The sequence below is a fragment of the Fukomys damarensis genome, unplaced genomic scaffold (assembly GCF_012274545.1).
Source record: "Fukomys damarensis isolate Sample0158 unplaced genomic scaffold, DMR_v1.0_HiC HiC_scaffold_38, whole genome shotgun sequence".
Lineage (NCBI taxonomy): Eukaryota > Metazoa > Chordata > Mammalia > Rodentia > Bathyergidae > Fukomys > Fukomys damarensis.
In genome coordinates this window covers 31981270-31996154 of record NW_022900950.1, presented here as the reverse complement: position 1 = coordinate 31996154, position 14885 = coordinate 31981270, and the positions used below count along the sequence as shown (strand labels likewise).

The 14885-nt window shown below is 36.9% G+C and overlaps 1 protein-coding gene across 1 annotated transcript in view; it reads left to right on the top strand.

Annotated features, from left to right (window-relative positions):
* Window positions 1-14885, top strand: part of Flt1 (fms related receptor tyrosine kinase 1) — a 169469-nt gene that overhangs the window by 62610 nt on the left and 91974 nt on the right. Inside the window, exons 11-12 of the mRNA XM_010623956.2 lie at window positions 5582-5696; window positions 13011-13119. Of these exons, the coding sequence (XP_010622258.1) occupies window positions 5582-5696; window positions 13011-13119 (224 nt within the window). The remainder of the gene's footprint in view (window positions 1-5581; window positions 5697-13010; window positions 13120-14885) is intronic.

Genomic DNA, 14885 nt, shown 5'->3' with positions numbered 1-14885 from the left:
CTTGGTCCTGCCCTCTGGCTGGGTTCCAGGTGGTCTTTCTTTTCTATTTTTTTAAAAGACATTTTACAGCCTTGATTTGCTCTTTATTACTACTCTACTCTTTTGTTTCCTAACTTGAAATGATTCAGTATTCTTTATAAACAGATTCTAATCACTGTTAACACATGCAGTAAAAATCCCATTATCAGATAGCATTTACACCAATCCTTAGATTCATTACCCAAAAAAGAACAAAAGAGGAAAATTATTCCTTCCTGGGATTTTGTAGAACTTTGTAGCTCTTTTTTCCTAATTAAGTGTCCTTTTAATATACACTTAACATATACATCAATTTCTAGGCCATGTCTCAGGCTCCCATAACCATCAGTAATTAGGGTACTCGGCACTGCCCCCCTCCACCCCTACCCCTGAAGCACTGTTTAAAGAAGTATAGTTTGTAATAAAGCAGGTGACCTTCATCCCACAACATGCCTTCTGATCATGGAGACAAAATTTTGTTACCAGGAAAAAAAAAAGGTTGTCTTTTTAAAAACTTTTGTTGCAAGATTTTTAAAATGATAAAATTTGTCAGCCAAGAGAAGGAAAAAAGTTCCTGTAGCATCAGAACATTTTATGACCTAAACTGACCAAAATTTATGCTGAAAATATAAAGTTTTCTTCTACCTCTTCCCCTTACATGTTTCCCCCAAAGGATATCTTATTCCTTTGGAAAATGAAAATTCCTCTTGATGTGCGACTTTTGTAGCAGTCTGAATTCAGAGCACTCCTAGAGATTTTCTTTGAAACAAGGGACTCTATGCTGGGAAGTGTGACAGAAAAGGTTTGGGAGGTCCTTGGGAACAAAGTCTCCAGGGTGATGGACTGAACTTTGATATGGAGGAAAGAGTTAGCAGTCTGGTTTCTACTCCCAGCTGTGTGAACCTGAGCAAGGCATCTGATCTTTCTGGTTTTCAGTTTCCCAACTAGTAAAAGGATTTGTGAAACGGGAACTATAAGACCTGCTTCCCTGGGAGACTATGAGAACTAGCTGAGGCAAAATGCATGTGTAAAGCTTCCAGCGCAGGCCTGGCACAGTAACAGTAGCAACAGTTTCCCTCAGCCAGCCAAGAGTAAACCAGAGCAGAGCAAGAAAGGTCAGCTTCCATATCATTTATCATAGGGTGAGAAGGGATCCTTAAAGGACCAGAGTCTGATCCCTGGTACAAAAAAAAAAAAAAAAAATCTTATTTATTTTAAGACTCTGGCTGCAGACTAGACCTAGGATTGGTATAGTTATTAAACCAACAAAAATCAATTATGAAATGAGAATTAATCTTATACTAAATAACAAAAGGACTCTTGAGTACCATAACAGGCAGTAAACAGATGGCAATTTCTAAAAAGGCCTAATGAAGAGCTGAACTACACTGTCCAGTTCTTCAGAGAATAATACTGGCACCTTCACCTACTTCTGAAATTGTCACCCAATTGTTATTTTTCTTACATAAGTCAATAAAACACAACTACCACCAGTGGCTAAAATTCTCATGCTCTACCAGGTATACTAATCCACCTTTTAATGAAAAGAAAGTATGGATCTGTGCTCTAGGCAGGGGAAGAGCAGCAAAGGCAGGAAGAATGGAAGAAAATTTAAAAATCATTATTATAAAAAAAAAAAAAACGGGGCCAGGGATTTCACTCAGTGGTCCCGCCACCTGCCTCAGAAGTACAAGGTCCTGAGTTCAAGTTCTGGTACCAAAACAAACAAACAAAAACCAAGAAATAACAACAACAATAACAAAACCAGCCCTAAGAGAAAGCCCAGGTGAGCATAACAGGGTACCCTCGTGTGCACCTTGTACTATGTTGGGAGTGCTGATCTGAAAAGGTGAGTGGGAGCTGAGTTGAGTGTGATGTAGTGAGCTCTAACTCAGACTGCAATTTCAGAGTGTGTACTCACTGGATATTCAATGTGTTTTGGTTGTATAAGAGGTATTTACCAAATTTTGGGGAAAAGTGACCATTTTGAGGATTTAAAAAAGACATTAAATCCTCAAAGCAGTAATGGTTTTAGTACAGTGACTATTTGAGAAGCCTTTCTATACCCAGAGAAACATTGGAGTTTACGTTCTTGGTAAACAATGGTAATACATGGATATTCATGTTATATACGGCCTGAGGATTAAGTGCAGGAACTTAAAGTTAGCCAGAACTGAGTCCAAATTGTGGCAGCCGTCAATATTGTCAGAAGTGCAGATTTGACCTGTGTTGGCTTTGCCTTTTTCTGAGGGTTTAGACTGCCTTCATCTTTTTGGTCACAGAAGAGCCAATTAATTTAGGAGTATAGAAATAACAGGGTAAATCGATTTCCACAACTGGAAAAACAATTTAAAGCGTGTAGGTTCTAAGTGTCACCTACATATACAGAGAATGGCCCTTTCCCATTATGTGTCAAGATGATCAGTGCCTTAGCCCAGACGCGAGACCTCTCCAGATGACTCTTAGTTGGAGTCAAATAGATTGACATGTCGTGTGTCAGGTCCCAGCTCTATGTTGGATACAACGGATTTATTTTTATCAAACTCTGGTGCCAAATTAAGTTGTTTCAACTTCAGAGCAATTGACAGAGATGACATGGAGTATAATCTTACCCCACAATTTTTTTCCTTTCACTAGTTATAAATACCCCCATGCTATTGTGCTTGGCATGCTGTATGCAAATGGAGGCAGGAGTCCTAAAGCTCATTAAGAAAGGGATGAAGGATTGGAGCATGGAGGAGACAGTGCTGAGCTGAAGCTGATAACAGTGGCCTTGTTCAGAATAGTGCATGGGAGCTTTCTTATCTCGCTTTGGCAGGAGGTGCTCTGGGCTTCCTGTGCGAAATCGGGAGTGAACGCTGCTTTCCTCTTGTTGTTCAGTTTCCTCCCCCCTCAAGACGGTTCCCAGCACAGTGATTATCTTTGCATCTTCAAACATGGCACAATCTACTTCCTTAAGGGCTTGATGTATTCTTAAGGCCTAGGTAAATTCCCCTCCCCCCAAATCTCTTTTCAAGTGCGGTTATAGAGTCAGGCTCCTAAATGATGTTCTATTTTTATGGTTCCAATTACAAAGGGAAAAATAACAGGCACTAAATTAGAAAAGAGTCACAGAATCTGTCCTTTCATTTGGAGGGCCTGGCCGTAAGCTGTGCCTATGGTTTCTGTACCAAGGCCCTGTGTAGTTTGTAACTGGCCTTGCAGTCACAGATAGGGGTGGGTGCTGGGGGGAGGGATGTGGGTATCAGAAGTTGACCACCCCAAGTGAACTCGGACAGCAGTCTCTATTTCCCTAGGGAAATGCCTTGACTTGTTTTACTCTAACATGATTCTTTATACTTCCTGAAAGCCAAATACTGTATATGAAATTCCACTCTTTGACTAAGGCCTCTCTTGTCTTTTTCATTGCTTTGAGGAAAAAAGAATGAAACCTAAAACCTTCTCTTTCAGGTCACAATCCCAAATGCACACACACATGTCTAAAACAAATACAAACACATTACATATACTTGTGTACATGCTGAGGCCATGTGAAAGGTGGGAAGTCAAATACTAATGCAAGGTATGGATGTTATAGTCTAGCAAATAGAGAATATTGATAATGGAAAATAGGGCAAAGTGACTTTTATGTAATAATTTAAAAACTATCATTAAAATTTTTCTAGTAGAAGAGAAAGTACATAATCTCTTTTTGGTTCAGTTTTCTCTACTAATCAATAAGACTGAAAATGTTCATTTATCTTACCTGATGATTATAAAGAATAGCTAGTTGAAATCTCAGAAATTCCTTAAGGAGTAGTCAGCCTGTATCCTTTTTAATTTTAAATATTATAATCTAATTGCAAAAAAAGTCTTTTTTTATAACATTTGGAGAAATCTGACACGTGGGATAGGTATAAACCATGGAATTATTGCTAATACTATTAGGTATAAAAATAGCATTGTGGTTATATTAGAAAATGTGCATATATTAGGTGTTTTGTTTTGTCTTGTTTTGTTTTTGGTACTGGGGATCAAACTCGGGACCTCATGCTTGCAAGGAACCACTGAGCTAAATCCCCAGCCTGAAAATGTGCATAATTTCAGAAACACCACTTAGGCAGACAGCTAAAAATGAGATGAGTCTGGCATTTGCTTTAGAGATACTTTACAAATGAGAAAAATAGGGGATAGTAAGGAAAATGTGGCAGATCTTGATTACTGAAATCTGGATAGTGGTATGAGTGATAGCTGAGTGATAGAGGACTTGCCTAGTGTGCAAGGCCCTTAGTTCTATCCCAAGCGTGTGTGTGCGCGCGCACACACACACACACACACACACAAAATCTGGAGATAAGTATTTGGTGGTTTATCACACTGTGTTCTCTACTTATCAGTAAGTTTGAAAATAATAAACAATGAAACTTCTTCTAGAATTAGAACTTATCAGACACATGCTTGTGTGTATGTTTATTATGAATGTTTGTGGAGTGCTGATTACACACGCTGCTTACCTAGGGACACTGAGTGAATAAGTAGATGCTGCTACTGTCCCCTTGTGGCTCTTGGTCAAGGACGCTTCAGAAGCAGTAAGTAGACACTGAGAAGTTGGCGAGTGCTCTGCAGGCAGGAGGATGTTACAGGACATTACATGTAAGGAGGGGAGCCTAACCCAGCTGTCCAGACATTTAACATTCTGCGAACCATTTTCAGCTCAAGCAACAGAGAATATTAACCGAACTTTTTGTGACCCACACAATGTCTTCTGTCTTAGCCTTTTCTCACTTAATTTGTCCTCCACTTGATTTCACATATCTGCTCTTACCTACTTAATATCCACTTAATATTCTTTCTGGAATTAAAATTCTTCCTGGCATGAAAATCCCCAGAATCTGCCTAAGACACACACAAATTCAAGATTAACAAGCTTTATAATCACCAAATGTTCTAGTCTAGAAAGTAAGAATGCAAAATAATGAAATGTTTAAAATAGAGGAAGAGTTCACAGACCTTAAGGATAAACATCACCACCCTATTTATAATTAAACACTGGAGACCTAATGTCAAGAGCTTGCCATGATACCCCAAAACTTGAAAGAAATAGATTGAATTTAATAACTACCCCAAATGTTTGTTTCCAGATGCACTTGATTAGCTCCGAAAAAATTAGCTGTGCAACTGAATATTCCAAGTAAAAGCCAGCCTTTTGTAGATGTGAGATGCTGTTATTTTCTCAAGGTTTCCATTCATTAACATAATTTAATTTTTCCCCTGTGTTTGCATGTTATTCCCACTAGGAACTAATTAAAGTCTAGACATTAAATTTTCTAATATGTGCAGTTTTCTTTACTATTTAGAACAGAAACCATGTATGACAGCATACTATGGGGTTTTGTTCTGTATTTGCTGTTTTTTAATTCTGAGGATGAATATGGGAAAAAAATCAAAGAAAAAGATGATTTACATAAAATTTGTGCTTTTGTTATCTTATCCAAGACTTATCCAATGATTTTCACTTCACTTGTTGCCATTGACTACTCCAGGCTGCAAAACAACATTGTAATGACTTATTTTTTTTTAATAGGTATGACTTTTGTTCCAATAATGAAGAGTCCTTTCTCCTGGATCCTGATAGCAATGTAGGCAACAGAATCGAGAGCATCACTCAACGCGTGGTAACAACAGAAGGAAAGAATAAGGTATTGTTTGTAAATATGGGCATTAGGATATTCTAAAAATACATACTCATCTCCCAGTCCTAGGTTTATTGGAACCAGAAATAATTCAAACACTCAAACAAAATTCAAGGAGAAGTAAGACAATATCTGAGATATGTCTTCATGGGAACATACATTAATATTACTCAAGCTGCTATATGCTCCAGGTGACCCCCGGTTCTGAATGGAATACATAGAGCTGAATCCTTAGACATCATTGATTCTCAGTCCTGCCTGCCTATTAGATTCATCTACCAATTGTCATTACATTCAAATCTCCTGGACCCATAAAAGCTTCCCATGTGATTCTAGAATATAACCAGGTCGGAGAATCACCTTCACACGTAAGTGGGATCCCAGCAAGCAAAAGCTAGTGCAAGTTTTAGGCTAAAATTGAATATTTCTGTGTCATTAGTTATCATGTTTTTCTCTGTCTTTGCTAGGGCAAAGCCTAAGCTGGGTTATGCAAACACACAGTCTATTAAGATATCTCAACCTAATCCAGTCTAGCAGGCATTTGTTTTTCCTGTCACTCTTCCTCTATTTCTACTCCTCTAACCCCCTTCTGAGCCTCAGCGATAGCTGACACCCTGTGAACAAAGCAAGTCTCACAGGACTGAAAATCTAGTTACTTTTTCCCTGTTGAATTAGAAAAGGACACACTTAAAAAGTCGCTATTATCAGACACAGGAATAGTGACACTTAAAAAATCAATCTTTTGCTGAAATATCTATTTACACATGATTATCTTGATTTGGAGTAGGGATTGCTAATATAGACACTATTGTCTGCTGGCGTGTGATTATCCATATACTACCCATTAACATCTGTATTCTTTGCATTTGAAGATAAAAAAGTAAGGAGCATCATTCTCTATGTAGGATTTAGCTATAGGAAACAACATTTGTATTTTTCATTATGTAAAACCTTTTAACATATGCTAATATTACCACTATTCTTTGGCAAGCCAGGGTGGTTTTCTCCATTTTAAAGATAAGAGAAATGGGGGTGATAAGATGATTAACCCAGACCTACACAATTTAGAAGGGTAAATGAGAAACTCAAAGAAAAGTCTTCTAATTCAAAACCAAGGCAATGTCACAGCTAACTTAAGCCAATGCAGAGATTAAAATGATGGTGGCTAACATGATAAAATCAACAGTCATTTGTCAAGGGTTTAGGAACAGTTTTATAGCTAGAGCCAAAGCTGTAGGTGGTTTTATAACTTTTTTCTCTAGCATGAATGAACAGGAGTTGAAAAACATTCCATGACGTATAGCTTTTGATGAGAGAGCAGTTTAATGAGAGATGAGGAAAATCTACAATCTTTAAAAATTTAGTTTGGGTGATATTACAGTGGGAGGGACTATCATCTCAGTTTATTAGCAATTTACAGTAAATTAGTTGTCACAAAGTACTAGACCCATTTCAAGATATCATTAGTAGTCTCTATTCATTTTGCCTTTTCCTGACCATTGAGTAGATGGATTTACTGCTGGATATTATAACAAGAATTATGAGTGTAATTTTAGTAGTAACTTCTGGTCCAATTTTGGTATTTTATCCATAAAACCATATAATAGGAAATAAAATGAAAAATGAGAAGGCTAGATAAGATTTCTCATCAGTTTGAACCATGAAGTGGTGATGAATTCTATGTGATACTTATAAAAAATGGTAGGAGTAGAGTACCAAAGCCTGACTGAGCTAGAAGAACTTCCTAATTTTCTCATGTGGGCCTGAAACAGATGTACTGCCTGGTAATTTTGTAGTTAGGAAGAAGATGTTTTATATACACCTTTGTACACAGTTAGGACTTATACCACCTGATCTACATTCAGGAGCTCCAGGGTTAAGCTCTGTCCCTTTATATTCATAAAACCACTTGTAATGTTTTTCTCTCTTTTGTGGAATTCTTTCCTCCTTAAATGGCACTAATGATATTTGCCCTACTTGGCTTCCTATTATAATATATGGTGAAATAACATGGTGAAAAAGCCCTTTAAAAGTACTACTAGTAAAATGGCAGCCATATATCCTCTTAATTCAATCCCCCAAGCTGACTATAACCATATACAATCAAGATTTTTGTTAAACAGTTACTTGTACTGAATGAACTTTTAATACCCTTTCTAAACAACATTGCAAAGGTGAAATATAAGCAGGGGTGATAGTAACACATTAGATTTAGAGTGATTATTGATTTCTTGCTCTTCAGAAGTTTAACTGGGAGAACTTACTGCTTTTATTTTGTATTAACTAATTGTCTTTTTGTGTGTTAAAAAAGCTGCCTTTCATAGGATGCTGTCATGGAAATGTCACTATTTTTGAGCTATATGAAGTGCTCTTCACAGTTGAAACTGTTCTTTTTTTCCTGTAAATTTTTAGAAATTAAGTCCAAATTTAGACCATTGTGATCCCCTCATTCACAGCCACATAGACAGCCAGGCCATCAGTGCTCCTCTGTGCAGCAGGGACACCGGACTTACACTGGGGCATATGTTGAATTTCAGGAACTTGTTTTGTTTCTTTTGTTTTAAACTTAAGGAAGGGTACAAATGAAAATCAAAGTTAGTTTCTTTATTGGCAAGTTTTGGTCCAGAACTGTGAAACGTGAGTCATCAACTGGAATATCTTATAGCAGATATGGAGTTTTCATAGTTTAAATGAGTCGCCAGATTCTTGGGTTTGTGGATATGAACTAGAAAGTAGAAAGAACCTTGTATTAGGGGAAAAAATTACAACATTAATTCTGTAAGGCTGAAGAATCACAACGATTTTAATTGAACATTTCCGCTGAAATGAGGGCCTATTGAGAAGTCTGTGTACTGTAGGACACAAATCCATGACTGAAATAATACTTGTCACACAATTTAGCTTATGTTTTAATCCCACACAGCCCCCGATTTGTTCTAATTCTCATGTTTTATTTTCCTATCAATTGGCTCTAACATACCAAACTACATTAATTTTAGATTCCTCCATGACGTTTATACAGCTGTTTTATTTCTCCCTAAAACACTCAAAAGCAAGTTATATTAGAAACATCCGGAAATTAAAACCACTTTCCATATGTAGACTTCTTAAAAACTAGTCCTGGAAATGAGGCCGAATGATATACATCACCCCATTCATTCATTCTATTCTCTGATGTTCAAATGACATTGTAGAAATGAAGTACTAATGCCTAGCAAAAGGGAAGGAAGGAAGGAACTGGAAACTCCAAGCTTTCAGTACTTGACGACAATCTTTGAGTGTTCCTGAGTCATTCAAAAAATCCAGGGAATAGATTGGAAGGATGTTTCTAATTTCTAAATCCCAGAGCTCCTGTCAGGATACCCCCAACCAGAAATATTCCAAAGTAGTAAAAATGAAGAGCAAAAAAAAAAAAAAAATGAACCCTTTAAGAATGTAGAATTACACTGGACTGGAAACCTTACCAAGTGGTTGCTTTTTTTTTTTTTCCTTTTGTTATAGTACTGGGGATTGAGCTATATCTCCAGCCCCACAATTGAATTTTTTAAATGTTGTAAGCTGATGTGTTCATCCTATATCATAAGGCAATGTGAGTTTTAAGTAGATGTGAAAGAATTGTTACCTATTACCTTTTGACGAATAGGAACTTGGATATTCTAATTTTATTTTAGTATTTCTGGTGTTTTTCTATTCCTCTGTCCTTCTTCACTGGTTTTCAACGTGACAAATGAACAATAATTATAGAAGTAACAGAAACATATCTGTGAGAATTTCTTTTGGTGTGCTCTATAAAATAAATGATTATGATTTTAAAGATATGTTACAACTCGAATCTTTGGTACTTTGTTTTTTAAAGTATTTACAGTGATATCCAGGGCTCCAAATGTTATGCTATTTTCATTTTTTTCCTTATGGAATAGTATTTTTGGGTTGTAACAATGGGGAACAGATTTGTCCCTTAAACACATAACATTCATACAATGACACTTACTGTGATATGTGTTACCTTATAGTTACACCAAACAAAACCAATGTACAGCTCACACTTGAGTTCCTTTCTCTAAACCACAGAAAGTTTAAACTTTGTCAAGTATTTTCTTATATTTTATGAAACTATGTTTTAATTTACAATTTTAAAATGCATTCATTTGAAGAGAAGCACTGTAGAAAAGAGATAATTTTTAGTAAAATTGATCACAAAATAAAAGTATCACCTTATTTTTAAATTTTCTTTAATTATAACCTTTCATTCATCAGTCATATTTTCATGCCACACAACATTTTATTAGCTGAAAAACAGCTTAGTGCTTATATAAAGTGCTTCCAAAGAAGGAAACTAGCATTTCTATACATGATAGCATTTAGCTTATGGCCTATCTCTGCTGATTAAAGGTGGAATTCTCAAGACAAAACCCAATTCAAGAGTAGACAGAATTTTACCAATGGGTCTGTTACTCACTTTAAAAGGGCTTCAATGGGAAAATCAATTTGATTTAGAAATTCAGAACATGGGTACTTTGAGTTAGATACAGCTGGGCAAAATAAGTTTTGCCCGGACTGATCTGTGGCCCTGCATATCTTGGATGAATCAGTTAACCTTTATAAATCTCAGCAGCTCCATCTACAGAGAAGGGCAGTGATGGCAAGCATTTTAGATCTTTCACTGATAACAAAGAGCTGGCCGTGGCACATGTACAATAGGCTCCCCACCACTGGAATAGGTTAATATTCCCATCTTATAGGGATATAGGGAGAATTAAATGAGATAACACATGTATATTGCTTTGCATGCTGTCTGGTGCATAGCAGAGGGTACAAAAAGTTACCCAGAAAACAACAACAACAAAATGTACATGCTCATCAATATTGTTTTCTACTTCTATTTTACTAGAAACTTTGGTGAGGAGAATACTAAGGTAGGCCTGACTATGTAGAAGGTGTCTTGTTTTGGAAGGCAGCCTAAAGAGGAAAGATTTGAATGTATTCCTACTTTCAAGGTTCATCCTCAGACATGGATTCAAATCAGTTCCAAGTTCCTCAGCTTTATTCGAAAGATAGATAATAATTCTGACCTACCTGACTTCTGTTGGAGCCTAAATGTACTGCCATTCCCAGATCACCTACACATGACAAATGCGTGCATCTAAATTGACTTTCCCTTGTTATGAAACCCAGTTCTTATGCTCATTTGCTGAGTTCAGTGAAAGCATCATTTTAATAGAAGCTCAAACACAACTTATAGATGTGAGTAATGGCTATCCAAATTTTCAAACATTTCCTGGCCAACAAAAATAGTTTTCCACTTAGTTACTGTGCACCAATGAATTTGAGAACTGAAAAAAGTTTCTACTTGGGCCCCTTGGGATAAACACTTGTACTTAAAAATAATGCCTGAGCTGAAATGACACAGAAGAAGGCTTCATTCGAGCTCCTTGTTTCAGAACCTATTGCAAACTGCTTTGCAGCACAAGCCTGAGATTCCTGAGACAACAAAAGGAAGTCAGTCTCACCTGGTGTTCTTTCCTGTCCTTCCATATGTCACCAGGAAACAGTTCCTCTCACGTTGCCACCTCCAGGCATCTCTTTTAACTCTACCACTTTCTTCCATGGCTCTGGGTACAATAATTTAAAGGAGACGGCTACCAGAACCTTTTTATTTCCCATTTCTTATCAAGATTAATAATCAAAATAAGAAAGACGATTTCTGAGCTCTCTTTCAAACTCCACTGGTGATATGGCTTTCAATTACTCCTTCTTTGCAAAGTAAAGGACATACATGTGATCTTCAGGTTGGAAAATTATTCTCTATTGCCTTAAAATTTGTTAAGAGTAGGGACTGTGTGATACTCGTTTCTGACTCCTTTGCAATTTCTAGACAATGCCTTGTTAATCATTCAATAAATGTCTGCTAGATTGAATGAAAAATTCCACATATTGCAGACACTTTTGTTACCTGTAATTTCAATAATACATAGATGGGTAGATATAATTAAGTGGATACTGCCAACAAAAGAAAATAATTTGTAGTAATGAGCTGGCTAACTAAAAAATTTAAGTGCGTTTTCATCTCTGTCTGTAAAGACAGAACTACTTTAATTAGATGGAATAAGAGACCATGAATACCTAATATCAGCAATTCAGAAATGTTAGGATCCTTCCCAGTGACTAAACCAGTTGAGTATATTCACAGCCTGGGAAAATGAACAGTCACATTTCAGCCTATGCAAAAATGTAGCCCATAAGTCACTTGATCATTATGTGTTAGCTAAGAACCCTATTAGTCAGAAAATACCACCAGAGCCCCTATAATTTCACAACCCAGGACCAGTTATTTGCATCCTCAAATACAGGTCATAAAGATTTATAAACAACCAGATCAACTTTTTGTGTATAGTTTTAAGTATAAAAAACTAGCTTTTTTGTTACAGAATGTGCAGTATTTATTTATGCAGCAGGGTTAAATTTGTAGATAACAGTTTGTCTCACATTGCACAATTTATTCTTTAATAGAATACAATTGGAGTCTTTAAGCTGTCAAAATTTTTGTTTCATTATATTCTAGACATTACAGTCTGAAAGTGTTTTTAAGCTCACACAAACTGGACTACTAATATTTCCTTCAGGACAAAATTGTCAAACAGTAACACTAAAATCTAGTGAAACAGTGTTATATTAATTCACAATTTTCGTCTTTACTTTGTAAGAATTGAACAGACTTACAAATTAGGTAATTTATAAATACACATACATGCACACCCAGAACAATCTTAGTTTTTCAGCCTCCTGTCTCCTTCAGGACCATTCAGAGCTGGACGTCATATTCTTTGAGTACACAGAAGAAATAGCCTGGCCAAGATTTCTCTTCTGTCCTTGTTCATGTAACTCACCCATCATGGAACCAAATGGCAGGAAGCCTTCTGTTTCAGTGCCATCCCACTCCTAGACACCCAAATGAGGGAAGCCAAGGCCTCGCCTTTCCCTTCGCTTACATGGAACTGCCCACCTCATAGGTGAGATATGCAGTCCCACATCTCAGTATCAGGTCTGTAGTTGTTAGGCCAGCAGCACAAGAAAGGCCTACAGCCTTCCTTCAAGTCAGATGTCATGGACTCTGGTCTTCTGAGGACTTGCTTTCCTGTTGTTTTTCCAGTTTTGCTGGGGCAAAGAAAGGAGAGAGCTTTCTGTTAACCACCAACCACACAATACTATCTTTGCTGAATGAATGAAAGAACTGAATCATTTCAACTCTCAGAAGCTCCATAGGGATGTTCAAAAGAATTATTTGACCTATTGTAGCTAAAGTTTCTTTTTCTTTTGCAGACGGCAAGTACTTTGGTTGTGGCTGATGCTAGAATTTCTGGAATCTACAGTTGCATGGCTTCCAATAAAATAGGAACTGTGAAAAGAAACATAACTTTTTATGTTACAGGTAAGCCACAGTCCTACAGCCACAAAGATATCCTGTGACCTTGGTCTATCGTCAATCCTGTTTTCTTTGAGTGCACTTACACTTGAGTGATTTTTTTTGTTAAATCCATAGATTTGTCAGTCTTTGAGAACCTTCATTCTTATTCTTAAGAATAGAATTCTACAGCATCATTGGCTCTCCTAAAGTTATTTCCCTGAATTCTCTTTTAGAGTTACTTATGTTTGTCTTACTCCAGACTGGATTGTAAATTTGGGATCTTGTATATTCATTTTGAACACCCTTTAGTACCTACAGGAGTTTCTCAATAACAATCAAGGAAACCTAATACTTTTGCTGCTGTAGAATCTCTGTTAACCTAGAAGCTAATTGTTTCTTAACTTAAGTAATTTAGATTTTGGGGAGAATAAGGCTCTCTTAAAAATCTGAAACGGGAAAAAAATCTGAAACTGAGCTTTATTAACAATAGTTAATGAGTTTTTAAGAGCATGTAACGATTTTTAAATATGATGGTCTCTGCAAATCTTAAATCCTCCGAGGTACACAAATGGCACTCTTAATGTCCTTCTATGGGTACAGGAAGGAAATAAAGTAGCTAAAAGTATAAAAACAATTGCCTGGCTCCACACTCCCCCAATTTCTGAGGAAGGCTGGGCAGCATGCCAAGTCTCTGGAAACTTTGCACTGCATGAAGCAGGCTGCAGAGATTGCCTAGAAGTCTCCAGAAAGAAACAGGCAGGACTAATTTCATGAGACATATGGGTTCCCAGGAGTCCTTTGGCAAGTTAACCAAGCCCCAGAGAGGTCGTATGTAGGAAAGTCTCACAGGTGAGATCTGAAAGACACTCATAGAAGCTCTTCACATACTAATTCACATATTGTCCAGAGGAGAGGAGAGGTGAGACAAGGAGGTATATGGCTGAGCTGCTCTATGCCAAGTCAGCCCCTGTCTTCTCACCATACAGAAGTGGAAGGAAAAGCATCTTTGCATCCATTCCAAGGGAGAAAAGACCTTCAGTTACAGAAGAATTCTGACAGAAATTTCATGTAGATTAGTTTGCTAATAAATCCAGATGTGTTGGATTAATTAGATATAAAGCTCTGTATTGTTATTTATATTTGGTTGGAAACAAGTTACCATCTGAATCCATAATCACTATATTTAGAGTACAAAAGATGGAGCAATGAATGCTTGCTCTTCTCTGAACCTTCAATAAGCGTGCAACAGCTTAATGAGTGCTATTAAGCAACGCACTTCACCTCTGCTCCAGATACTTGAAGGGGAATCACTGTAGCCCTGTCTTTCTAGGAAGACAATCCTAACACTGAGAAGATGAAAAAATGATAAATTATATGTCTCCTGGTATCAAAAATGTGGGTTCAGAGGAGTATGCTGGGGGCTGTGTGTGTAGCTAGGTGGCAGAGCACTTGCTTAGCACACACAGGCCCTGAGTTCTGTCCTCAGTGCTGTAAAAAATAAAGTAGTAATATGACAGGTAAATGTACTCTTTAGAGCCATCACTGTCCAACTATTCAACTACAATATAAAATACAAATGTCATTTAAAATTTCTAGTTACAACAGTCTTTAAAAGTAAATTTTGTTTATTCCTATATAGCCAAAGTATTATAATTTCAATGCATAATCAACATGGGAAGGATTGAATCCAAGGCCTTAAAGATGCTAAGCGTGTGCTCTGCCATTGAGCTACACCCTCAACCCTATAATTAACATTTTAAAAGTATTGTTTTCAGTTTAATCCGCTAAAA